We start from the raw sequence: 27,792 nt of genomic DNA on the forward strand, positions 1-27,792 counted from the left end.
CCAGTGTCTTGCAACGGACTTCCGCGAATGGGATCGCCGTCGGCTCGAATCCAAAAATCGACGTTCGTCGCGTCTCGCAACGCGAAAACGATCTCTATCTGGACAACCAGTTACATACTGACTTCTTTCGTCGCTGTGACACGTAAAAACTCTTTCAGCCAGTATTTTAAAGAGCAAAATCGTCAACAAAATCCAGACAGATTCCCTGATGTTTTTCAAATTTGAAAAATACACGCGAATAGAATAGGTTTTTTTTTTGAACGCGAGGGTTCAACAACTCGACACGCAACCATCAGCGCGCGAAATCCGCGCATGTTGGTGAAAGACGTAACGACTTCACACTTTCTAGCTCGAAAAAACGCCGCGTTAATTCCCTAAATTGCAGATGGCTGCGGTTCGATAAGCGTTGGGCGTGTGGGCGGGACCGAGTCACGTCGCGAACGCTTCTTTTCCACGATTTCACCGTCCTCCACGTCGTAGTTGCTATTTCGATTATTTGTTTCATTTACAACCCTCGTGGCAAATAAAAATATCCGCCCAACTATCAGCACCGGCGAAAGAGAACTTTTAATAAGCCAACGGTACCAGTGATTTCATCGCATTAATTTCTAATAAAAATAGTACATCGTGAAAGTGCACAATGCTCCGCGGAGCGTCGATCGAATTCGCGAGGCGTTATCAAGGCGTCGATATCGAAAATTGATAGTACGCGTTGTATGTAATTGGCAGCTATCGATATCTTCGTACAAAATGCTACTTTGCTATCTGGTATCGATAGTATCGATACGGTATTAGTACCATCGCTGACCGCAACTTTCTCGTCGCCTTTCACGAGCGGTCTCCGGGTCGCAGATGGACATTTTCCATTTCGAATCGCCTCCAGGATGCTCATTCCACTATACATAATATACAAAACAAATACACACTAGTTTCATATAATTCTACGTGCCCGAAAATACGTTATTCGTAGCGCCTCGAAGTGATCAACCTCCAAGGGTTGGAACCTAACAACGACGCTTTTTATCGAAGAATCGCGAAAGATTGGGCGTTTATGCGCGCTCTGGCCAATCTGTCCGTCAATTTTCTTTCCTCCCACGTTGCTCGATTTCAACGCGGCGACGTCCACCGAAGGAAGAAGCCGAGCCATTAGACTCGCGGGCAGAAAATTCCGCGGACCTAGCCTCTCTCGAGCCGCGGCCTACACGGAAACGATCCTCGCCGAGCTATGATTTATAGACGGTGGCTCGTTATCGTGAAAGCAGAGGAGTCACTCCTCGGGAGTAGATCGCTCCTCGGGACGTTCGGCATTCCGAGCTAGATTACTTTGTACTTTTGCAACCTCTCCCGCCGCGCGATGCTCGTTCACCTGCTCCCGCGAAATCAATTTCTGCCAACCGGAGGACAGTTTTAATTTTCCCGCATTGTCTCTCGAGCACCGTGCCGCGCGACCGCGATACTTTCCGGTCGCTCCATCGATCACTGACACGGCGCAGAACTTGGACCGATTTTTAAAACGTTTCTGCAACGGGCTTTCGCCGCGCGTCGATCCCGTTCGTCCTCCGGTTCTCACGGGAAGAGCCGCGTAAAACGACAACGAGTCTTGAAATTATTATTATTATTATAATATCTTTATTATGCATATTAGGAGAAAGTGTACGTGGCATATAACAAATTGCCTAATTATGTAAAGGCGAGGTACGGCCGAAGGCTCCGTTCGAGACTAACTTCAAATTATAGATCTCGACGAGCCGTTTGAGAAACACACTTTTCGTCATGTATTATACTTGCTTTCGAGATAAATGAGGTTAAATGTCGAAATTTCTGTCCGTACGTGTTCGACCCGATCCGCACCAACGTCTCGTATCATTCTGCTAATGCTCGTTTCATTAGTTCGTACTTCTATCTTTCGTCATCGTCCAACTAAATCCCACACTTCTCATACGTATCGTCTGCCGTTTCCCTTTCCCCCGATGAACGCGATCTTTCGACCTGCTCTCCATTTAGGGTAGGGATGTTCGAGTTTTGATTTTTAACTTCTAACTTACGTTTAGAAAATTCGACTGTACCACCCCTTTGTGGAACATTAACCCCTTAACGCTCATGCCCGAGTCTGACTGTTTTGAGAAATGATATTTGTTTAATTTAACGATTTAACGGATAACAATATTTGTTTTCCTTCAAATTATACGTTAGATACGATATTGTAATTAACAAGTCCAATACAGAAAATTGATCATTGGTCAACCCGAAAAATATAAGCGTTAAGGGGTTAATGGAATTTTCTATATTACAGGAATTTTATCATACATCGATCGAAATATAATTTCCATTGACCTCCTCCGATAAAGTAAAAATTTAAATATTCTGTGGAATAAACGTAGCGATTTAAAATTTTGTCCCGTTCTGGAAGGCATCGCGGAATCGTCGCGTAATTAGACGCGCGGTTGCGAATTTACTTTCCTGCGAAGGTCAACGCGTTGCCAATCAATTAAGAGCGTGGCTGTTAATTAGCGAGGGAACCGGGTAATTGATACCATTCCAAACTGAATCGCGATCGAATTAATTCCTCGGTATCGTTGGCTTAATTGGTCGACGACGAATTAATCGCGCGCCACGAGTAAACGGGATTTAGTTTTTTCTAGATTTTAATTGGTTCCCGCGACACCGCGGTGAATCCGAGGGCGGAACAGGAGTTCAGCCCCAGATCCTTGTAAATCACGCGTTATCGTTCGGGCAAATATTACGGGTTCCCGTACACGATCCTTCGAATAATGTTTTTAATTACATCTTCATTAATTCCCAACAAAGGCGGCTATTTTTAGACGCCTCGATCGAAGGCACAGTTAAGGACACAATGAAATTCTTTCTAGCGAGAGTAACACAGTTGTATCCTGGATGATACCGAGGTCGGGTCATCCACTTTCAAGGATTCGCGCCTTCGGAAAGGGTTCATAACAGAACGAAACAAACACTGCACGTTAGACGAGAATAAAAAATGTTGACATTATTAAAAGACTAGTGGTACGGTCGAACGGTAAAAATTTAATTAATCGAGTCGAGTGGCGGAATTCGGTTATCTGCATCGCGACGTCCAATGGACGATTAAGGGGAGAGAAGCTCGCCTCCTATTAGTCAGCATCTCTCAAAACGTCAGAGACATCAACGCGGGCAGGTGTTCTTTTCGCGGCCACCGGGTGTCCTGGATTCCGAATTTCCGGGCGCTCCGCGATCCCCGCGACTCGACAGAGGCGATTTATCTACGGAAACTCGCTCAAAAATGAGTCGTGGCCGAGAGGAAGGGAGGAGGGACGGAGGAAAAGAAGGCGCAAGAAAGTCGTACTCGGCCTCGCCGCTACGACGGTCGATTTGTTAAGCGTACACACCTGCCCCGGCGTCGTTCCGGGACAATAAGCTCTATCTCGATCTCCCGAAAGGTCCTTTTACCGTCTTGCCAGCAGCCTGGCTCACGGGGGCGATATATCGCTCGAAATAATCGTGTATAGCGTTTCACTGCGAAGGTAGCACGGCCATTGTCCTTGGGCGGTTAAGTAGGTATCCGAGTACAGTCGATAAAACTAGTTCTTCCGCGGTCAATTTCAGGTGCACTCGATCCTGCAACGCCCAGGATACTCCGATCCACCGTCCTTCGTCTTCCATCCACGCCTACGACCAGACGGGGGGCGAACAAAATAACCAAAATAACCTAAATCTATACCTGTCCCTTCGAAAGTTCGATCCTGGAAAGATCTGCTTATTTCACGATATTTGTTGACTCGAAGACCTCGCATTTTTTCTGCAGGTGTATTACTTTTAATTAAACTATACGTTTTTTTTTATATATTAAATGATTCTCCTTATAATTCTATACAAACGTACGTGAAAGCACGATCGTCGAGAATGCGATGTTCGACGAAATATTTAATATTTTACGTTAAGATGTTGCTCGATCCTAGCAGGTGCGCGAACGTCGCGCCGTGAACGTTTAATTTATAGCGCAAATATTTTACAGCTCACCACGTTGCATTTTTCATCGCGTTCTCGCGACGCGTAGCAGTTACACTCGACCGAGTTTCTCGTTATTAGGAAAGATCATTACGATACGTTTCAAATTGATCGAATCTAACACGGTTGATAAGCAAAATCTGGGAAGCAAGAGGCGCGCGGCACGCAAATCTATCACGAAACGAACGAAACGTGTTTATAAATCGCATTATTTACTTGACGCCCGGTAACCACGGTCATCAATGTTACGTGATTCAGTGTGATGAATACAATTTCAACATGAACATCGTGCTATTCAATACGAACATGCAACATGAAATACCTCGTTTTCAATGCTCATAACTTAATGACGCGGAACGGTGGGAAGAATCGATCTGCGCGAAGAGAAATGCACGGGTTCGATTCGAAAAGATCCAAAACTTATGTCATCGGGCTTTTAATTACGTTTTATAGCCAATCCTACAGCTTTCTCGATATCAAAAGAAATTACTCATTTTCTATCACCTTTCTTAAGTCACGAAACTAGATAATATTCTAAATTCTTGTTTCGAGGAGCAACCCCAAACTTTTACTGAATGTTCTCCAATAATTACGGTTGTTAGACTGGACGAACTTAATTATTTCGAGTCTGATCTCTGAACGAATTGCTAAATAAAAATATACCCTCTGACCCGAACGAAAGATGAAGATGAAGTCGTCCAAGTCTCAGTTTTAGAGATGCAACGAACGAGAAGAAGAGTTTTCCGTTTTCCAAAGCGAGAGTTAAACAGCGTCGAGTTAGTACGCTAAACGAGCTCGAGACGAGTACAGGAAAGCAAGATTCTTCCAGGGTTATAGACCCTCTGGATTACGTATACTCCGCTGTAGCCTAGTATCGCGGGTACGTTACGCACAAAGTATGCTTAAAATTACAATGTCCTCCTGTATTATTTTTGCGTTTGCGCGTTGAAACGAGTTCGAGATTTATGGGCCCGGTAATCTTCCTGGGATTCATAGCGAACGGACCAGTTCCGTCGACTGGGTAAAACCGGTGTTTTAAGTGGAAAGTACTTAAAATAATTAAAATTAATGTCTCTGATTCACCGCGTAGGATGTGCGAAGAAAATCGACCAAATATTTATCGGCCTCGATGCGCAAATAATAATCCTAACGAGATTCCTTGGCACGAGTCTCACATTTTATACTAATTAAGGAAGACGCGTCGAACGCGATTCATCCTTCGTTAATCTTTATAAATCGTGTTGCGGAATAAAATAAGCCGCGACTCGACCATCCGCGGTCGGAATGGAGCTGAAATAAAAGTTGTAGAGGTATTGTTCGAACCTAACGAACGTTCAGCCACTCCATGGAAACTCGCTGGCTCGCAAAGCTCGCCAATTTCCTGGGATTTCGATGCAAGTGGACTAGTTTGGTCGACTGTACCGCCCGTAACACGTCCGTGCACGCGAAGAGCAGGTCCTCGGTGTTTCGTAGCGAGACCGGGTATATTAGATTAGTTCGAGATCGTGGCCGGGCTGGTATATATTACCCTGGGTCCTCGTGATGAACTAAGAACGTCAGCCACCGGTGTGATTAGTTCCCCGGCTAGTTGTCTCTGCGGGACGTCTTCGTCTTGTGTTCTCATCGCGTCTTGGGTTACCCGTTCGATCCCCTTTCCTTCTCGTGCCACGGACGCTCTGCTTTTCCCCCAAACGGGTAAACGCGATTGTCCACCGGTCGTTGAAAAAAACGAAAAATTACAACCTCGAAGCCTTGGTTTTATTTGCGAATTCAGTAAACTGGAACTGGAGGCTCGCTAGTTACGGTGTTCCGTATACGGCCAATCACTGTGTTCTGTTTACCTGTATCGTGTCTACAGGTTTTTGCGTCGAGTTCCCCGGAGGATGCGACTCGGGCTTTTTCCGCTAAAGATCGTGCATTTGTCGCGCACCGCCTGCTAATGCATGGAATTAGCGGACGAGCACGCTGAGTGTTTCGAATGGAAAACATCGTTCGCGTACGATGGATCATTCGGAGGGTGGACAGGGGTGTGTTTAAGGACCGCGAGAATTATAGATCTGGTTTTCATCCTTATTTTTCGAGTTCGATAACCTGGCGATCCGAAAGGATGAGAAAGTGGCGGACCTTAATCGTCCATCATTTTCTTTCTTACGGTTCTCGCGAGACACCGCGCAGGAATCGACGACTGGTTTTCCTGGAGACATCGTCGCCTTAATGTCGGAACTAGTCGGTTGACCTTCTTGTATTTTCTCATGCGTCGGTGCCTCCCGTTTCCCATCGGGGCATTCAATTATCGGGAATACACGGTACAATGCAACGGACGTCCATATCCCGCTTGTACGAACTTTCTTCCGCGCTCGATGCATCATTGTTGGGATGCAAAAGGAGGCAAAGTTTGCAAACGAACGTCGATCCTGATAGATTAATCGCGCAGACCTTTTAATTTTTCCGTAGCAGATACGGTTAAGGAACGAGGCACTGCTGGGAAACGTTACCTCTCACTCGCGATTTCGATTCGTACAGATTTATGCGTCGATGATAAATTATAAACTTTGTCGGGATAGTTCTACCATCCTCGCGCGAAAGTATTGGTCAGCCTCCTTTCACCTTTCACGGTGTGTAAAATCTTTCGTTCGCGGGGAAGGCCAATCAGAAAATTGATTTCGATGATTGATTTCCCTCTCCACGCGCCGACCGCTCGACGGTTTTCGAAAAATCCAGCGAAAATTAATAGCGATAAGTTTCCTCTTTTTCTCGTAAACAAATAACCGAGATATAAAGTGGGCCGTCGGCGGGAGCAATATACGAGATAGATATTTTATTTTGGACGTTTTGTCGAGAAACTTTGCTTGGATGGTTCGAAAAAGAAAAGTCAATGGTGATGGGGGATTGTTTCGATCGTTATAGAATCGAAGCCACTTTTATTGGCATCAACGCAGGGGAGAAGAACAAGTTAAGCGTGCAACAGCCTAATTAAGCGATCACGAGGCCTATCTGAAACTGTGGGCCCTCGGCTAATGGCCAATATTAGTCAACGTCGGTTAACACCAAGAATTAACTATTTACCGCATTGCGTGCCACAATTTTCAATTACCATCGTTTAAAAAAAAAAATTGCACGCAAGATTATGTATATGTTCTTGCCTGACAGAGATAGAGACGTTATTGTTTCTGTCTCGAAAACAGTAACCGTGTATTTTGTTTTCCAGCTTTAGACTCTGACTAAAAATATACAGCGTGAGACGTCATATTTCGGACCCTGAAATATCTCTGTTGCTTTCGACGGAGAACAACATTTGTTTCGAAGATTTCTCTCCTCCGAGAAGAGTAGTTAGAAGAGTTACGCGATCGATTCTAAAAATGTACAAGTCTCGTGTTTAATTAAGAAAGAATTAATCTTTAGTTTTAGGGTCTCGTGCGTGGTCTTTGGCGCGTGGTTGTTGCCGCGTCGATCCAGGAAGCTTCGTCCTTCCAGGTTTCGTCCTTCGAGCCGATTCCCATCGGTAACGGTCGACCGTTAGCGGACCTTGAACGGCGGATCTCTTAGGAACTCGCGCGAGTAATTTACTGGGCGAGCGCCGGCGGCGTCGTTCTCGTTAGTTCGCCGATCTGGGGAATTAAGGAGGAGAAAGGAAGAGAGAAAGAGAACGTGAAAGTAAGAGGATCAACCGGCTACCGGGTGGCGAACCACGACAGACGAGAGACGGAGAGAGACCGACGGATCGATGAATCACGATCGGGGTCGCGGATAAGCTTGTTGCGCGCGTCAGTTTGCATACAACCGGGGAACGCAAGATGCGTGTCGCGTCCCGATGGGGTAACAACGTCCCCGTTCGACGGTTATGCAAATCGTTGGCTCGTCGATGTCTGGCCCCGGCCCTCTGGACGCGATAAAACCACCGATCGTCGCTCATTTTCGTCCTCGTGGAACGTTCGAAAGATCGCTAATCTGCCAGCCAGCAGATAGCGGCTGTCTCCTCCGGTATCGGCTACTTTAACCCAGCCTCCTAGCCCCGCCAATGACGAGCAGCCGCGCTCCTCGTTAATTTCAGAGGCTAATATGACCGATTATCTCGGCATCGACGCGCAGGAATTCCAAAGAATCCGCTTCCCTTCGTCCTTTTGCCGATGGCCTCTCGAGACACATTCGATCACACAGAAAGGTTAGCCGTGATTTCGAAGATAGCAGCATCCTTGGAGTCTGATTTGGAACGATCCTGCAAATGGACCGTTTAACTTGTTATTGTTCGGCGCGAAACCGTCTGAACAACGTTCTCATAAATTTTCGTTGCTGAAATGTTCGTAGGTCGGTGATAATGCATCGATAATCGACCGGGGAAGAGCCGGCTTCTAATTATATTTATTAAGTTCTCCAGCAGCGTTTGCTTTTCACCGCGAACGCTATGAATTTTCGCCAGGCAACAATCTTTCGCCGAACAATAGGCAATAAATTTTTACGACGGAGTGTTGCTAAACTTGCTATCTTGTTATTTTCAATGGGATCGCAGATTTTTCGAATAAAAAATATCTGTAACAAATGAGATCTCCTTTCCCATCGATGCTAAATTAATACGATGTTAACGTAATGGACGACATCTTCTTTAAAACGAATTTGCAAACGACAGTTTCGTCTTCTACTCTCGTGGTATTAGTTTTACAAATTGAATACGTTGCATAATTTATTCGATCTCGGGGAGAACGATCGTTTGGACGAGGAACGACCCCGGAAACGACAGGATCGAGGGACCAGAAACCGTATTTTTGCTTTCTCGGGCGAGTGTCGCAACGAGAGAGGCCGAGGGATCGAACAGATCCAGTCGTCACGACTCGAGAAAGACGCTCTTTAAATCGTAGAGCAGCTCGCGATCCGATGTTCGATACCCAACCGACAGCCATTGCGCGGCGAAATTGTCGACGGTGACGAAATCGCCTCGTGACAGCCGGTGATTCGATAACCTTTGACCTTGGGCACAGTGTCGATCGACGGCTCGATCTAGAAATCGCGTTCAAGGGCCAGAGGTTAAGTAATTGTCGGAGGACGCTCTCCTCTTCGACATAACAAGTTGAAATTTGCATTGAAATTGTTAAAAACACCAAAATCAAAAGGAAGAAGAATTATAAACATTTCATAAATTACCTGTAGCCTATCAATTAATAATGTGTACTTGTTTAAAATATTATCGATATTATTCTTACATTTTCTAGACAGTCTTAACATATGTTCGGATTACTATTGCTTCTGTCACGATTAAAAACTAGAGTTATCTCGAAGGATCCTTTCTCGTAGATGTTTCTGTCGCAACGTGGAATAATTTGTTTAGTTTGAGCGCACCTGCCTTGAATAGCAAACTATAGTCAATGTACCTTTCGCGGCACAACTTAAAAGCGCGAGTATAAAAATAGTCGCGCATCTGCAATTTTTATTTGTCGCTAGCTAAGAAGAGCAGAGTGTATCGCCGAGCGCAGATTTCTCTTAAACACCCATAGTTCGAGACGTACAATAATTAAAGGGGGCAACAGTTAATGCCCCGCCACTTACGCGATACGTCCGAGCTAATTACACGTTCCGCGCGGTTTAACGCGCAACAATTAAGAAAAAAAAAGAAGATATTCGTATCTTTACGAGCCTCGCGTGTTCGTAGATCGCATCGAACAGTCCGGTCGAACGCGCCGGGGACGAAAAGAGGTGGAAAAAAAAAAATGGGTTAATCGCGGTTCCCCGGTCTTTCCATCAAGCAGCGTCTCTTAGGAAGCCGATCGCTCGTAAATATCTTTATAGGACCGCATAATGCAACAATTAAATTATGCGCGTGCCAGAGACGCAAATTGGCCCGCGGTCCTTATTTACATTATCACCTCGAGTATTCGCTGCGACGTATCTTTATAGCGCGATGCTAATTTAGCTGGATCCTCCGTAAACATACACGGTGATCCATTCGAGACGCCTACCTCGATAGAACACTTTACTTGCGAGTATTAAATAGAGAGAACAAGTGTTTTATTTATTTTCTCTCGCGGAATCTTGCATCCTGCGCGTTACGACCCAATGCAAGGCGCTCATTACAAAGAAGAAACCTTCTATATAGGGTGTTCAGCCAACCCTGGGAAAAATTTTAATGGGGAATTCTAGGGATAAAAATAAGACGAAAATCAAGAATATCAATTTGCTGATGGAGGCTTCCTTAAAAAGTTATTAACGTTTAAAGTTCCGTCAGTATTGAATTTTTTTCTCGAAAATGCGCAAGATTTCGGGGGTATGTATATTCACCAAAAATGATTGTAATCGACCCCTGCATCTAAAAATAATTTTTCCAAGACGATTCGAAAGTTTTTTTTTTTCACCCAAAAATTTCATCACCTACCCGATTTTTTTTCTCGAAAGTGGGTAGGATTTCGGAGGTATGTCTATTCACCAAAAACGATTGTAATTGATCCCTGCAACCGAAAATAATTTTTCCAGAATGATTTGAAAATTTTTGAAATTCCAGGGGAATCGGAATATCAGGGTCAGACATTGTATTTTCGGTAAGGAATTTTTTTCTCGAAAGTGCGTAGGAATTCAAGGGTATGTCTATTCACCAAAAATGATTGTCATTGACCCCTGCAACCAAAAATAATTTTTTCAGAATGATTTGAAATTTTTTAATAACTTTTTAAAGATGCCTCAACCGAGAAATATTCTTGATTTTCGTCTTATTTTGGCCCCTAGAATCTCCCATTAAAATTTTTCCCAGGGGTGGCCGAACACCCTGTATATTGGTTACGAGCGTTATCGTGGCCGACGTAGCTACGTCAAAATTAATCCCCGTCGTCCGAAATTCGCCGGTTCGCTCGAGTTTCGGGCCGGGCGGTCGCACACACGACCTTAATTGACGACGTTCCGAGCGAATATTATGAAAATACAAGCGTGTCAGCTCGACCGAGCGAGTCGTTTGCGTAATTTGTTATTGCGTACGCGAAACCGTCGGTATATGGAATTAACGAGCAGGCCCATTAAATTTAACGACCATTGACTCCGGACGTCCACGTGGATGGTCGCCGGCTGTTAACTCGATCGCCCGGAACGCGATCTCCTCTTTCCTCCTCCGAACAGATTCATTTCTTCCGCGATTTTTCTCCGCTGGTGCTCCTTCCTCCCTCTCGTCGATTCTTTCATTTTAATGCAAGCTAGCTGCTCGACACAGTTTTCTTTAACCCATTCCAACCCCAAATTACACGAACTTATTCCCACTGGCATTTCTGTTTTGAGCGTCATTGTTTATCTATGTTCTGTTATTTCTTTATGAGTAATGATAAATCAAAGTGTACTCGTGTACGTGGTTGGCAGTGGGAACACTTTTACGTTCACGTATGTGACTTATTATATTTACTACAAAGCTTCCATGTCACTAATTCTATTAATAAAATTGTGAATTTGCATAAAGATCCGCAGTCTAGTTATAACATATTTCAACGATGTTTGAATCTCGTAGAATAATAAAATCGATTGCACAGTTTTAATTTTCGTCCTGATTTCGAGCCATAAACGTGCGTTTAACACCAGAGAATATGATCTTGTTCCATAATTCTTTGAAAAAGTTATTGGACAATTATGAGGGGAATAATATGGCGGAGTGGAGAAACCCTTCGAGCTGAGCGTCCATCGCGATCTGTGGCTGCCGTTTCTCCGGCACGGCGGCGAATTTATACCGTCCAATTAGCAGAATCTCGGTGACGCTGTGGCCGGACATTAAAAGAGGTCCCCCCCGGCGGATAGACAGCCGGTGACAAAGCTAACGGGACGTCCGCGCGACGTGCGTCCCGGTGATCGGGAGGAATCGCCGGCGAGTGGCATCTTCACTCCGTGCACGTCTCGCGTTTCTTTCACCCGAGCTGCCGAACCTCCAATTAAAGCTGGCTGCCGCGAACCGAGCTTGGCAGCCACTCGCTTGTCCATCGCGTACGCTTCGATCCCGAGATTCGAGCGAGCAGATAACGCGACGCGAGATCCGCACTCCGCTTTGGAATCGCCCTTTCGACGCGACTCGGAGCCGAGAAACTGCACGTATCGCGGAACAATACTGTGCAAAGGCACTCTTGCGAGTCGCTTTCAAAGTTACGAGGGCCTAGAGAATTTTTCTATCCCTCGACGTCGAACTTTTCCGAGTCGTTTGTTGAGATTTGTAGAAATTGGAAACCTTGAGCGTTTAATAACCTCCAAAAGATTACCATCAGCTTAAGACGAACGTAGAGTGTTCGTTGCAGGATGTAATCAAAGTAGCTCCTATAGAAACCAAAACTAGTATTTTAAAACGAACACGAGTCAGAATGGAGCTAGGGATGGGGTTAAAATCGACTCTTGTAAATCCACACGGTGCGTCGAACCTTGTCCTAGCAATTTCCTTCTATTGTTTAGACGATTTCGAACAATAACGACAGGTTAAACGGTCCATTTGCAGGTTCGTTCTAAAACTGACTCCAAGAATCGTTCTGTTCTATCTTAAGAAGGTTTTCTCGTGACTCGAGCGAGTCAAATGGCAAAGAAATTGATTTGTGGATCGATCAACGTTTGTAGACCAAAGTTATAAATGTAATACATCCCGAACAAACTCAATAAATGTAATGAACGATCCAACCGAGACTGGTGAAGTCACATATACGTGACAATGGCCGTCAAAGGGTAGAGACTTTGTCTAAAATTATCAAAAACGTAGCGAACTTTCTAAACTGAAAAAAGACACGATTTGGTAGGAAAAGTACGATATGTGGCTAGCGCGAGCCGCGACGGGAGGGCAAAGATTACGTTTCCCCGATCTCGAAGCAACGAGAGAGCTGCTCTCTTTTCCCAGCCTACGTTTCTCTCCCCCACCCGATCGGGCAACCCTCGTTACGGGGCCTCGACTAGCCGTAATCAATTTCACGCATTGATTAATACGAAGTAAATGAATACCTGGGAATCGTTGCAGGGCTCTCGATGGCGCGAGCAGAGCGTAGCGTAGCGGTCGAAGCGAGAGTGAGAGATGATTTATCCAGCGTGGGTCGAGGGCTGCCCGCCACGCGTAATTATCATACGACAGCCGATTAAAATTGCGGCCACGCTCGCGTTCAACATCAATTTCAGCTAATTACATGCATTTTCATGTCTATGCGCCGGGGCCCGGATCGACCGGCCAGCGGGAAAAATCGTCCGGTACGTGCCCAGCTCGGACCAGATCTATCCTACGAGCGCACGTCTGTGCTCTACCGGATCGATCAGTGTTTCCCAACCTTGTCAGGCGAAGATCGATTCGACGCAGAACGCTCTGGCTCGAATTACCGCCCTCATAATTGAACAGGTGGTTGTGGAAACGGCCGACAACCGACTACTTTTCCCGCTGAAAACGCGTCGCGATCCAACCCACGCGAAACGATAAATTCGGAGGGACGAGACGATTCGTTGACATTTCGTTCAGAATTTTTTAATATCCTCTGACCAACGAAGGAAACACTGCGAACCGCTGCAATGGCGTCGAGTTCCGTCGGGAACGGCCGCACTATGAATCTTACTCACCCGAACGCCGCGAACGTCAGGTGTCCGTCTCCAGCGGGCAGCTCCTCCAGCCGTTTCCCGGTTTTCACCTCGAAACCGCGAAGCTTCTTCCTGAGACTGTGCTTCCCCCGAATCCACGGAACGCTCGAAGAGCACCTCGTCAGTCTCGATCTTTGCTGTTTCCCGCACAAAACACGACGAACGCTTCCTTCCGCCTTCTCGTCCGTCGTCACGGAACCATCTTTGCCTTTGAATCGGGAATCCGTGTTCTCCTCGATCTCGTACTCGCTTTTCTTCGAAAGAATCTTACCAACAGTGTCGTTGGTCTCTCCCGCCGGACTCTGACGTTTCTTTTTCTCGTGGATAAGGTCGATCGCGGGGGTGGAGAAGACCTCCGTCTCCAAGTTCGAAACGGAACAGGCGGACAATTTCAATCGCGGCACCGACAGTTGCTCCGAGGAAACGTCTTCGAATATTTTCTTGTCCGCGACGTCTCTCGACGTGTCGCTGTCTGAAACGTCTTTACTCCGTCCCAAGGTCGACGTTCCCGAGGAATTTCGCAGGCTTATTTCGTGCAGACACGTAGCAGTGTCCTCCAGCTCTGCCACGCGTTTCTCCAGGAAAGCGATCCGTCGATCGCGCGCCTTTAGCAGGAAGAGCGCCTTCTGGGCTCGTCGCTCCTCGTCATAGGCGTTCCTGAAACGATATTTCCACATTTGGTTAATTTATATCTATCTTCAAAAGTATCGTATCGTTCCTGAGAGATTTCAACCCCCGTCGAAACAAAAATAGAATTTTACAGAATATAAGAGGGTTGAAGAAAAAGCTCGAGACTCGTGTCGACCTGGTGGCTGGTCCCCGAGGAGGAACCGTGCCGCGGTCAAGATTAAAGCGTGGCGCGAGCTTTTTGCAGAAGCAGCGTCAATTAATATCCTACGGGGCCATTATTAACGTCCGTGGAAAACGGCTGCGATGCCGTGGCGGCGAGTTCCCGACGACTTAAAGCGCTTAAGGAAACCGAAATAAATTACGCCACGGAGAGAGGTGCATATTTAATTCGAGCAATTAATGCCGTCTTGTAAAACACGCCGCTGGGGTGGCTGTTGCTGTAGTCCTCCCTCTTTCCTGGCAGTAATGAGCCCGATAAATCAGCCGGCTCTGCACTCGAAAGTTCGCGGATAACTTCGGGCTCCTGCAGTTTCTTCCAGGGCTATCAAAATGCTCGGTAGCGTTCCCCGTTGCTTCGATTGATAAATTAGAACGGAAACTGTCCTGGACTACGGGCAATCTTCCCCCTTGCTCGTTCCTCCGCTTCCGGCGTCGCGAGTTTCTTTCATTTCTTTATGAAATTTCTCTATACTTCGATACGTCGCCCCGAAGAAGGTGTTCTCGATAACTCTTCGTTCCAAACATTGATTTCTAATTTTTACACGCGTTGTTGGGCTAACAATCGACACGGTCCGATAGACGCGATTAATAATCGTCCCGGCGAGGACGGCCCGGAGGATTTATCGCAGGCGTTTCTATAAAATCTAATTAAGAGGGGTGTAATTTCCTAATCGCGGGCACAAATCATTGCATCGCCCCCGCCGAAAGACGGGTATCGCGCGAATCTCGCCCGTAATCCTTGTTCCCCGCCCTCGGATATCCGACGATTAATTAGGCATAAAAATCTGGTCGTTTGCGGGAAAAAAATGCCACAGATTGCCCCGCTTAATCCCCCGAGCAACTGCCTTCTGCGCTGGGGATGACGCCTCCTGACGTTCCGCTGGAAATTCATTAAAGCGATATCCCATTTATTCCAAACGACCCCCATCTCCTAAACGAACGAAAGAACAAACGCGTAATCCGCTAATCTGCTAGTAGGAGACACCCTTCGACATTTTTTTTTACATTGTCCCAACGAATCGAGGCATTACGGTTCTCAGGGAAACGTTGAAACAGAAATTACATCGTACTTTGACACAATAATATAACAAAATTTGAAGCAACTCTTGCTCTTCAATTTCAACCCCTTGCAACAAATCTATTATTTTTCGTGGCCATTGAATAAAATAGTATACGTTTGAAAAATGATTTGAAATTAAATCGTACGTCAAGAAGTTAAATAGCATCGTTACGAGTTATCCCGAGGACAGATCCTTTTGTCTGCACAAAAGGAAGCCGTTCCCGTAGGTAGGGGCTCGTAATATGGCTTATTAAAATTACAGAGGTGCCGGAGGAGGACGGAGGGTTCGGGTCCAGACCGCATCCCGTCTAGGGACAAACCGCGACAGAGCCGAGACAGCTCGCGAGTCCATTCCACGGGGTTGCTTTATACGACCGGCCACAGGAGATCTCGGCCACCGGGGGATTGCTCTGCGCGGACCTAACGTCGACCACGAGGAGACGAGCTCCCTGGCCACCGCGCCGTCCTGGATTAATGTTATTGCTGGAACCTCTTGGCCCGCGAGTGAAACGACTGCCGTCAGTTTCGCCCGTGACCTCTAACTGCGACGCCAGGGTGCGATTTAATTCGCCTCGAAGACGCCCTCTTGGACGCTCGGTTAATTGCGAAGGGTTGTCGAAAAATGGAATCGTCGCCAATTTCCTCTCGAAGGAATTGCCGTGGTTCGAGCGATAAATTTTACTATTTTACGGGACACCGATCTGAAACGAATAAATCAAGCCGCTCGCTTAATCTATTTGTTCGTCGAACGAGGACGCTTTGAGAGAACCGGTTCGCGGATTTTTCCAGCGATTTAATTCGTTTCCTGGTTACGGTCCATAAAATGCCACGCAGACGTAAACGATTATCTTTTCGACGAAGGGAGTTGGGGAGGTTAGCGGTCCCGGCTCGATCGATGATCGGTGCAATTCGATGAATCCGTTGATTAACGGTGGATCGGTGCCGCTGAACGGATGCCGCACGGCGATCGCGGAAGAAAAATCGGCGCCAACGACATCCGCGAGTACGATTGCCACGCCGGCGATATTAATTACGATAATTGCCTTCGGGATGATAAATGATCGTCCGCGCCGGGCGTCTATCGAACCAGCCGCCATTCCTGTTCTCGCGACAACGATCTTGGTCGTCCTGTAATTAAAGTCGGCTAATGAAGCCTCCGCGAGGCTATACCGGCGGATGGACGATCGAAACGTTCGCCACTCTGACATTAATGCCTGCTCGAAGTCCTTTTGGTTAGCGAACTTTTCGAACGCCCGGCCAGTTGTTTATTGCTGACGCTCGTAAATTGCGACGTTCAATTACGCATTTTAACGAGCACCGATCGCGGTACAGCGTCTTTCACGGAATGAGTTTATCCTGCTTGCAACAGAGAGTTTAGAAGTTTCCAAATTCGGGAGGCTGTTCTGTCAGGTATCGAAGTTTCCGCTTCCCACCCGGGTATCGAGTTGCTAACCAGGCTGTTGTGCAACTAATTCCACTCCTCTGCTGCCGGTTCCGGATAAATTACATTAAAATATTGCACCGTCGATGGCTGCCGACGAGAACTTTCAACCTCCCCGGTAATGTAAAACACGAACCATTTGATCGACTGTGGTTTAATATCGTATCCACTGTCTTGGAACAGGCTAACAACGCGTATTAAAAATAGTTTAACATTACGCGCGTGCAGTTCCGAAATTACTAATGTTTTATCCATTATTGAACCACTGTTGGCAGCGGCAAACCTTCCCCTTTAAAATGGTTTTTCGTTTTTAGCGATCCGACTTCCCGTTTTCGAGATATCGTAATTTATGTAAAGAGGTATTTTTTAAAATTCCGCTACGATCTCGCCGTTAGCCTTAGAATAGTGTATCAACGCGTATCAAAAATACTAAAACTTTAGACGCGTGTAGCTCCGAAGCTACTAGTGTTTTATCAATTATTAAACCACTGTTGGCAGCGGCAAACCTTCCCCTTTAAAATGGTTTTTTGTTTTTAGCGATCCGACTTCCCGTTTCGGAGATATCGTAATTTATATGAAGGGGTAATTTTTCTTAATTCGACTCTCACTGCCCGTTGCGTGTACAGTAGCCTATTCACGCGTATTAAAAATACTAAAACTTTAGCCGCGTGTAGCTCCGAAGGTACTAGTGTTTTGCCCATTATTGAACCACTGTTGGCAGCGGCAAACCTTCCCCTTTAAAATGGTTTTTTGTTTTTGGCGATCCGACTTCCCGTTTCCGAGATATCGTAATTTATGTAAAAGGGTATTTTTCTTAATTCGACTATCTCTGTCTCCGTCTGACGCGTCGCGTAGTACCTCCTTGTCGCACATGAGACGTGACTCTCGTGACCTAGTGCGGCGTAGTATTTCCAAGAATTTACTACGCACTGTTACTATTGTCACGCGCGCGAGATGAATGAACTCGCGCGAGCGCACTACGAAATGTAAACAAACTTCGGACCCTCATATCTCCGTAACTAGCCACCGCATCGACTTGAAATTAAAATCGCTATATCTCCGGAACTAATAAAGCTATCGACTCTCACGAACGCTCATTTTAAAGGACATTTCATCCTCTATCCGATGAGCACATCTGCTACTATAATTTATGCCGTCTTCTATGTTTATTTTGCAATTTACTTTGACGCTTCACATGAAGTTCATCTTAACAATCGATATTTGATGCATTTACACGAATCTGACAAAAAAATGTTCCGAACAAAAGCTAACGAGTACTTTCCGAAGAACAAAGTGCAATAATAAAAATTTCGAAAAATTGTTTTATTCGATAACTACTACTATAATTAATGCCGTCTTCTATGTTTATTTTGCAATTTACTTTGACGTTGCATATCCAAAGAAGTTTCAGCAATTCCTATCGATTATACGACTGGTTTGCGATAAGACTGGACTATAAATTGTTCATTTAATTGAAAATAAATGTCATAGTTTGTAAGTTTTCATATTTAGAGTAAAATCGAATATTTCTGTAGAGATTTTTAAAATGCATGGTTTAAGAGAAAACATGCGGCATAAAAGATGAAGATATCTTACGAATGAACTTCAAAGCATAACTTTCTATACAAATACTGCAAAAATTAGAAATACGTTGCCTCGTAGAAGAGAAAAAGAAAGACTGGTTTGACTGGTCATGGTAGGAATGGGTATGCACGAAATGTCGGTAGGTTCAGTGTTAATTTATAGCGTTTAAAGCTTATGCAAGGGTCGCCTATTCGTTTTTCGAGCGTCGCGTCGGTGCGATCGAACTCAGCTTCGGTCAACAGTCTCCTCGCTGGCGGCGGTGTTCGCGCGATTGCGTAACGACTTCAGGGCGAAAGAAAAGCGTGTCGAAAAGCGGGTCGTTCCATTATCCGGTCACCGTGACCGGCGGGCTCTAGTCACCGATACAAGAACCACGGTCGCCGTGAATCGGCTAATCTTCCGATTCACACGAGGCAAGGACGTGGAACGGCCTCTTGAAAGGTGCAATGCTCACCGCGACAGGGACTATCCTTCTTGCCACCGCATTTACAATCGTTAGCCAGTCGGTGCTGGCCTCCTCGGAAATCGTTTAGCGTAATTACGCCTCTTGTCACGCCACACCCTCCCGTCCCTCGCCCGGTCCAACGCGTCGTCCCGACAAATGTAACCAGTTTACTTTTATTTCTCTCGTTCCTTCGTTTTTTTCCTTTTCTGTAAATTATTTTTTATTCTGATACCCAGCCACTGGAACCGAGGGCCCCGGTATCGGAGTTGATGGATACCCGATGGATGACTCCCTGGCATTCCTGCGCGACGACGACATTAAGCGGCTCGACCGGATCGGGAGGATGAGTCCGTCGTCGGTGCCCTCCGAGCGTCTCGAGCGCCTTTCATTCGGCACGGTATAACGCACCGGGCATAATCGTGCGTTAATTCCTCGGCACCCGGACAAAGGACGCGTCCCAGAATGATACAAAATCCTCGTTCCGCTACAACGAACGCTCTGCCGCTCGAGCTTCGATTCCTTCTATCTCCTAACTTTAGCGATCTGGGAATGGCAGAGAGAAGATTCCATCCTCGTTAAAATAAAATTGATACTCTGTACGCCACGGTAGAACGGATAAATTATAGTTCTCGTAAGAGATTCGTCCCAAGTAGACTAATTTTAATACCCGATCGAAGAATGGTTCGTTTCTCGCGAAATAATCCCCCTTGTTCGGGGTCGAGGAGCTCCCCGGCTGGCAACCGGAACGATGAGACGCGGAGGACGCTATCAGCGTCCGGCACGACCGCGTACGAAGGTATTAAAACAGCCAGATCAAACGGCGAGACAAGAGCACTCGGGGGCCCCCGGGTAGGTATCATCGATCGACGTGTATTTCATCGACGGTAATTACATAACGTCACCCGGGATAGAAAGCGGGCAAAGCTCTCCGGGGCGGAGGAGAGCGAGGAGGCACCGGCGTCGGCGCGTTCCTTTTACAGGCTGCTCCTTAACGATCTCTCGCGCGATACCGCCTAATGACTAGCGCGCTGGCATCATCGTGTCCCGATACGGCATTCGAAGAAAAGCACCGGGACCGGGCATCCGTCAGCTCTCTGTGCCAGAAATCGAGCTGCAAGTCACGCCGGCCCCCGAGAACGCCGACACGAGCTTCCGAGATCCCATGGACCAGCGTTCTATCCACTCTTCCATCCCCCCGTTCGTGCCCTCACCGAACCCCTCGTCAGTACGATGATCGGCTCTCGTTTTCTCTTCCTCCAGCGGCGCTTCTTTTAGGCCGTCACCGGCGAACGGCTCCGGAATCCACCTTATTGACAGGTTCACGGCTCCCGAAGATGCTCTTCTTGACGTACTCTCGCCCTTTCCCTCGCTCCCCGGCGACTTGTCGTCATCCTCGAAATAGTTGGACGAAAAGGGTGCTCCGAACGATCGTCTATTTTTACGATCGACGGAGATTAATGGACTTTTCCGATGGAGGAGTGGATTATGCAAAGTAGTCTCCGCGCGAGCTCGAGCAACAATTTAAATTTTTCACCAAGTTTCGGTAAATCTTGGAGGAATTTCGTCCACCGTGTAAGAAGATACCGCGTGTGGTGGCTGGTACGTGACCGGAGGAGGAAAGAAGAGGGAAGCTTAGGACGACGCGTCCGGGAGTCGAAGGAACTGTCTGAGTATACGGTCGGCCATTAACACCTCCCGGACAAATCACTCGATTTTCTCGGACGATTTTCCCGCAGCACGTCCGGCAAATAAGAAAACACGATGTATCACCCGTGGGACGTGGACAAGGAGCAGAGGGGAGGGGTGGGAGGTGGTTTACTGCCCGGCGGTAATGACGAAACAGATGGCCTCCTGCGGGACACACGTACACCTAGCGCGCTTTCGTCCCGCAGGAAGAGGGGTTAGAGCCGAGGAGCCTTGATGAAGTGCCGCCATTATCGGTACAGGACAAAACCTACTTCAGCTTGGACGTCCGGCGACTTTATTACCCGCGAACACACGCTTCCACCGGTCCCACACCGGGACCCGACTGTCATTCTCCTCTCGACTCTACGAGCCACGAGCTTAACGAGCTTACCGCTATCGGGCCTTCTACTCAACGAGCCAACATTCGCTACTGGTGTAATCTCTCCGCTCGGAGCACGCTCGAAGCGTTCTTGTTCGAACGCCGGGGTACATTTGTTGGGAAAAGTGGCTGGGAAACGCTGATCATCGGTAACTGATGTACTTTCCGGTTACTCGCGATGCCCTCTTTCTACTTCTACAGTTAGCTCGTTAGAATGGACCTGGAAGGAACGCGTGGTCCTATGGGATACGGTTTTTACCCTGTCCTTTTAAGTCTTAAAGCTAAGCGAGATTTATGTACAGGATCGGTGCCCTCGCCTCGCGCGCAGGGTAGTTTATAACGCGCGTTAACGATGGATTCGTAAAAAGCTGTAAGAGATGTTTACGTAGGCACGTGCCCTCCTATTCATAGTTACGAACATTTTTCTTAACGTAATGCGAATCTACTAAACTTACAAGCTTGCTGGACGATAGCGAACTTGAAATTTCCTTGTTAAATAACTTGCTTATCGATCGATCAACGCGTTTGAACAATCTTGGTATCCACGATCTTGGGACTAATACGCTCCACAGGGTTTACAGCGTTCTGGAACTGACGTCTCCGGGATCCGGAATTTCTGGTCCTAAACGTTCGACCGCCCGCAGAAATCCAGCAGGTTCGATCAATTTCTTGGATGATGATTACCCGAAGCTTAGACATTTTAGAGACAAGGTTCGATTTTTGAAAGTCTAATCGTTTAATTTTGTGGAACTTTAAAGTCGCGTAAAGAGGCGTTTCTATGTCAAGGCTCGCGACTCGTTCCCTGGCATTCTTCGGCCGGCTAATACGGCCAGCACGTATTAATGGCGTAATTATTCGCGAAACCAGTTATGCATAATTGGCAGGATAAATGCCGCGTAATCACGGAACGGACGCGCGCGGAATACAAAGTATTAATTCCAAGCGAAAATGTCAATAATCCCGATCGACGCTCGGCTCGTAACTTATCGTATCTGGAGTCGTATAGTTAATTTATCGTACAAAATTGCAGGATGTCCTAGACAGAGGATGCCTCGCTCGCCGCGGGCGTAGACGCCGAGCATAATGTATAAATGTCGCGCTCATGTTTTCATCGATATAACGTTCGTCGCGATACAATCCTTGATAACAGTCTCGCCGTCTTTTCTTTACCATTAAACGACCCGGTGACGCAACGATCCGGTTTTTTGCACCCTTGCAAGGTCCTTTCAACGGCCGTTCGCGACAAGAAAAATATGGCGTGGCGTCTCTCGAACGAGCAACGTAAAACAAAATTGATCCCGGTTCGCGATTCTGGTTTTTCTCGGTTTATTGCCGCCTTAAATCGCCGTCGCTGGACGAAACCATATCACGCTGCTCTATCGAACCGACGTGTTTAATTGCTTATAGCGTTTCTTCTGCCCTGAACGCTCGGAATTTAGAAAAATTTTGATTGCTCGCTCGTCGCTTTAAGTGCCTGTCGAAACGAAACGAAAAAACTCGATTATATAGACTCGGAATTTTATTTTTATTTTATCCACGTGTACGATGGTTCCTGGCACGCTTTTCTGAACCGTGTCAGGGTCGAAAAGGAGTCTGGTTGAAAAGGGAAACGCAGAAGGGGGGTCCGTTGAACCCCGTCGAAATTTATTGCTACGTTCCGCGTGCTTCCACGGCGAGACAACAAGGTCTCTGGGATAATTACGTAATCAGAATTGTATTCGAGTCGTTATTGCCCCGGTAAAGCAGGCCTTAATTTATACACCGCGGCGCATTTTATAATATTCCTGGCCGGGCTGACGGGGGCTCATTACGACTTTCTCTGTTCGTTTACGGTGCACCCGTGTAACCGTGCCCGCGCGATTTATCGCATCGCGTCGAGGCGAACGCGAGATCCATTACGACGCACGGATTACACGCGGAAATAAATAAACGCGGATCGCCTCGTTTCTCGTTCTTTCGCGCCCGGATGGGATTCCGTCCACGAACGTCGCAAATCCCACGGACGCGCTCCTTCCGTGGCTAGATGGAACGAAAGAAACGGTCCCCGGGGTCCATAGAGGCTGTACACTCCGCTCAGCGAGTCAGGAAACATAAACAAAATATCGACTGGCGAAGCTATTTTAATATTTGCTCAATTTTTCTGAGATGGATGTTCCAGGAGTCGCCCTTGAAGAGGAGCCTGTCAAACTGTGCAATTTGTACGTGGCACGATAGAGACATGCACGACACGGTGCATGTACATACTCGTAATAATAAGCAAAAAGGTGTTGTAAGCCGTGGGTATATCAATCAATAGCTTTAAAATTATAACAAAAAATTTGATTTCTTGCCAGCAGATGTTCGAAGTGTCTTTAGCATTAACCGCTGAAGTATCCATCCTGTGACAGTCACGGGCTAGCATGATGCACGCGCATCGTCCAGACCGTGACTGTCAAAGACTGATGCGACTCGCTCACGCACGGAGAACAGTTTTTGTCATACTCGTATTTGTAGAATCGTGAGAACGTGCGTATTACCGTGTCAAGTAGTTTTAACCTTTTCGGTACGGCCAACGAATCTATCCATCCAACGAAACTCGCGCTACGAAAACGTCTCGTCGTAAACGGAAGTTCGATGTTACAAAAAATATCAATTTATATAAAAATCCTCTCCTCTCTTATTTTTCTATGATCTTAAATCCATAAAAATTCGCGTATCTCGCGTACGCCGAAATATACAAGTTCGTAACTTTCACCGATCCTAGATAAAAAAAAAAATAGATTCGAACGCGAAAAATAATACCGGCGGGCAAATTGCACGGTCGGTTGCGTGTGTCCATAGATAAAGTCGATTCATAACAATTTCTGTCGCGCGTAGGAATTTCACGGCGAAGTTTATTGATAACAATTACGATCGGAAGAATTCCGTGACTCGCGGCGCAGGCCTGCCGTCCAGGTTCGAGCAACAACAAACGTCGTCGTCGTACGGGGCGCGCCGAAAAACTTTATGAACGGTTTATGAGCGCAATAATCCGCTCGCGAGTAACACAATACAGGCTAATTATAGAGGACGAGGTCCAGGCTGGTCGACAGGCATTAACGTACGCGTTAAACTCACGGGGCACGACAGCCTGGGTGGCTTTCCTATTTTCGTCTTTTTTTTAGTTTTTCTCCTTCCCTCTCCCTCGAAACGTCTCTCTCCGCCGGTGTTCCCCGCACTTTGATCCTCGCGACGCTAATGCGTCTCTGTTATTTCAGTCCTTATCCCTGACAGCTAGAGCCCCGGCGGAGACGCGAGGCAACTTTTTCGATTCGTGTAAACCGATCTCGAACGTCGCACGGGTCGACGCGGGCGATCGCGCGCCACTAGACACCCGGCTTTGGCGACATTTTTTTTCTTTCCGTTAACCCTTTGCGCACGGGACAGGTCCGAATCGGGATAAGATTTTATTCGAATAAGAAACTGGCCGTAAAAACTGAGAAATATTAAGAAAAATTGCTCCGTTTGTCAAGCAACGTGCAACACGAGTTTCTCGCCTTCGAAAGTGCCAAGCTTCCGAGACAGGATTAAGATCGATTCGAAAATGACGCGCGCGGCGCAGGTTGCGCCGGCGGGAAAAATGAAAACGATTTGCGGTCGACGTTCCGCCTGAAATCGAGTTCGAAGGGAGTTTTTCTCGGAATCTCTTTCGTCCCGACCACAAATCGCCCCAATTTTTCCGCGTCGCGATGCGTTCGCGAAATGAACATTAATACTCGAAACGCGGTAGGTGGGGGAACGTAATCCGATACTGTAATCGCGTCTACCGCTATGCAAAGCGGCTCTATCCGGCCACCAGGATACCGATGGACCCGCGAACAGGGCTAGGACTATTCCTGCATTGCTACTCGAATATTATTATCCCGGCATTAGCAGCCCAATACCATTATTGTGCCTGGAGGGGTACCGATCTTGCTCGCCTATTATTCGAAAATTAATTTTCTTCGTAGACCTTAAAGCGATGAAATTTTTAATTTACCGCTCGAGTATTCGACTATTCGAATACAGGAAGTCTTGAGCAGCACTCTCGAGAAACTTCCTCGTCGAAGTAACCCAGAAACGACGCGGCATTTTTCATTTTTAACGCGCTCCGCATCGTTGCGTCCACCCTCCAGTGCCGAGGACGACCTAACGAGAGTAGTTACGGTCGCGGCTAATTTCGAACGGAAAACGAACGCTCGAAGGATTTTAATTATTAGCCAGTTGGCTCGCGGAGTTGGGAACAAGGTCGAGTTCTTCCAGTGACCTTTTGCCCCGCGCGCGGAGCCCCGGTGATTCAATTTGTTCTCCTGCTTTTTTCTGCGCTCGAAGATATTAACATTCGTCTCGCGAGGGGGGTACCAATTACAGTGACTGATCGAGGGACGTTTGCAAAACGAAAGTCTGCTCCTTCCGCGGTGTTCCACGGCTGCATCGCTACGTGGAACACGGTGGAATCGGTTTTCGGATCGACCAGATCGAATGCAATAAAGACGTACGCTTTCTCTTTATTCGATTCGATAATTAAGCAATTTCTGGCAAAACATGATTCCGAATATTCGACCATTGTTCGAGCATAATCTCTGTATACAATATTACGTTGTGCAGCGATATATTTGACGATCGTAAGCAAACCACGCTTCCTGTAAGCATTTTTTATTAAAATTCACTAGAAATTCAACTAAATCTCCATCACGTATTCGATATGATTCAAAGATTTTCTATGCCACAAATATTAGCTCAAGTTATCAAACAAACCATAAACTGTTGCAAGACTTTCTCGCAGGATCTTAAAAACTGGCGGACGGGAGATTACGACTGGGACGTATCTCTCCTCGAAGAAGGAGGAAATTAAGGAGTAGAGTATCGTAAAAAGGTCCGACAGAATAATTCGTTTGCGTGGCGGGACGCGTACAAGATTACAGCGTGACGAGATGTCAAGAGTCATCGCGTGACGGTCGTGTTTCTTGTCAACGACAAGTAATCCGGAATCAATTACTAGCCAGCAGCCCTAAGGAACTCCTCGGTCCCGCAGGATCGAGAGAGACGGTCCGTGGGACGCGACGACCTTTTTAGAGAGCAACGATCATTAATCACCCGCTTTTTAGCTCGAAATTCCCTCGCGCCTAGTTTACAAAACGAGGGTCGTCGAAATCGCCCCGTCACCCACGACAAGGGTGCTGGTTTTTGTAGTTTCCGCGACGGACAGATCCGCCTTTCCGTGCGATTACTTCGAGCTGTTACTTATCCGACACTGATCGTCTCGTACTCCGGAGAGATTGCACCGAGTCGCGAGAAGAAACGACTTTAATACGCGACGACATTTTTACACAACTTAAAAAGACATCCTCGCTCGGGAGCGTGTTCGCGAATTTTTTGCGGGAAAAGTATTACCGCCACTAATTTGAGATTTTAATGCAACGTCGTAGAGCATATTTCCTACACCGTGGTATTTTTTAATATCTATATTACGGCTTGATAGCGTCAAGAGAAAATCGAGAAGTGCGTTTTCCCGGGGACTTTTGAATCGTTTCGAAACGGAGGGATTAAGAGCAAAGTCTGGACAGGTTCTGGTATTAATAAATCGCTCGCAATGAAGTCGCCGGTCGTTCAATCTTCCTTGTCCCTTCATAGTGGAAATAAGACCCCTTTGACACCGCGTAGCTCATTACGATCGAATTCCTCGCGGATGAACGGCGAGAGGAAAAAAAGTGTCCATCGACGGTATTTCTGGCTCGTAGTCGTTGTCGCTCCGGTCGGTTCGCGCGTCACACGCGTGACAAATGAGACGTTGTCGTACGTTTGTTCAAATTACTCCCGGCATTCCGCGCGCGGGGTCCTCTCCGGCTCTCAACGAGCTTTGAAATATTACCCTCGTCACCTCCGTCGTTTCCTGGGCCGAACGGAGACGAAGAACGCCTCGACGATCGCCTAACGGTTGATCCTCTCGCATCTGCGGCCGTTTTTATCGAGATACAGAGTGGCTACCAGCGAATTGTACGCTCGTAGTACTCGGTTGTCGGACTTCTTGCGACCGCGAGGCGTTACGCCGATCTTTCTTGCGGTATGGAATCCGCATTACACGTTTCCTATGATTTCTTCCCTATGACGGGGTCATTTGTGCCACGAGCACCGACAGCGCATCTTCTATCTTCCTTCTTGGTTGAAATAGTTTAGTCCGCGCGAAGGATACAAGGTGCGGCGACGCACCGACAAACTACCATTTGAAAACAAAACCGGAGCTTCTGGTTGGAAAACGCTTCGTATATATTCTCTAAATTAGCTTATAATATTCTCTATTAGGTTCAGTCGGAACGAAATACGAGGAAAATACGAGTCGAGTTTGCCAACGTTTTTAAATATAAGATCGTTTAAATAAATTTAGTAAGCTGGAACGTTGACTCGCTCGTTGGCTGGAAACCGTGAAAGAGAAATATACTTGGTCCGCCGCGAAATCGTAATTTTTTACCGCGGCCACAAAGCCAGCTAAATTCGAGAACAAACCGCGCGTCGGGCAAAGAGTCAAAGACTCTAGACAAAATTTTTACTTTGAAATCGGGCTGGCCGCTCCACACACGCGCGAGCGTCCACGATGGAAGCCAGATTGGCCAGTGTTTGCGAAGAGCAAACGCCGCTAATTAAAATCCCGCGGCTCTCCTTCGTCGGTAATCAACGAATGCCTTTGGGCTGCGAGGATGGTCAACGATCCGCGACCCTTCAACCCCTTCTCGACCCCGAAGAACCGAAACCCGTTCGACTCGATCGGTTTCGACGTTTCCCCGACGTCTCTTTGCCTTTTTCAA

General features: G+C 46.9%; 1 protein-coding gene across 1 annotated transcript in view; it reads right to left on the reverse strand.

Moving 5' to 3' along the window:
- The window catches only part of LOC143344976 (uncharacterized), a 191,231-nt gene extending 164,289 nt beyond the window's left edge, over positions 1-26,942 (reverse strand). The window contains 3 exon segments of the mRNA XM_076771633.1: positions 13,531-14,205; positions 23,700-23,719; positions 26,862-26,942. Coding sequence (XP_076627748.1) covers positions 13,531-14,205; positions 23,700-23,719; positions 26,862-26,942 — 776 coding nt within the window.
- Between the last annotated feature and the right edge of the window lie 850 nt (positions 26,943-27,792).

The sequence above is a fragment of the Colletes latitarsis genome, chromosome 1, assembly GCF_051014445.1.
Source record: "Colletes latitarsis isolate SP2378_abdomen chromosome 1, iyColLati1, whole genome shotgun sequence".
In the NCBI taxonomy this organism is placed as follows: Eukaryota; Metazoa; Arthropoda; class Insecta; order Hymenoptera; family Colletidae; genus Colletes; species Colletes latitarsis.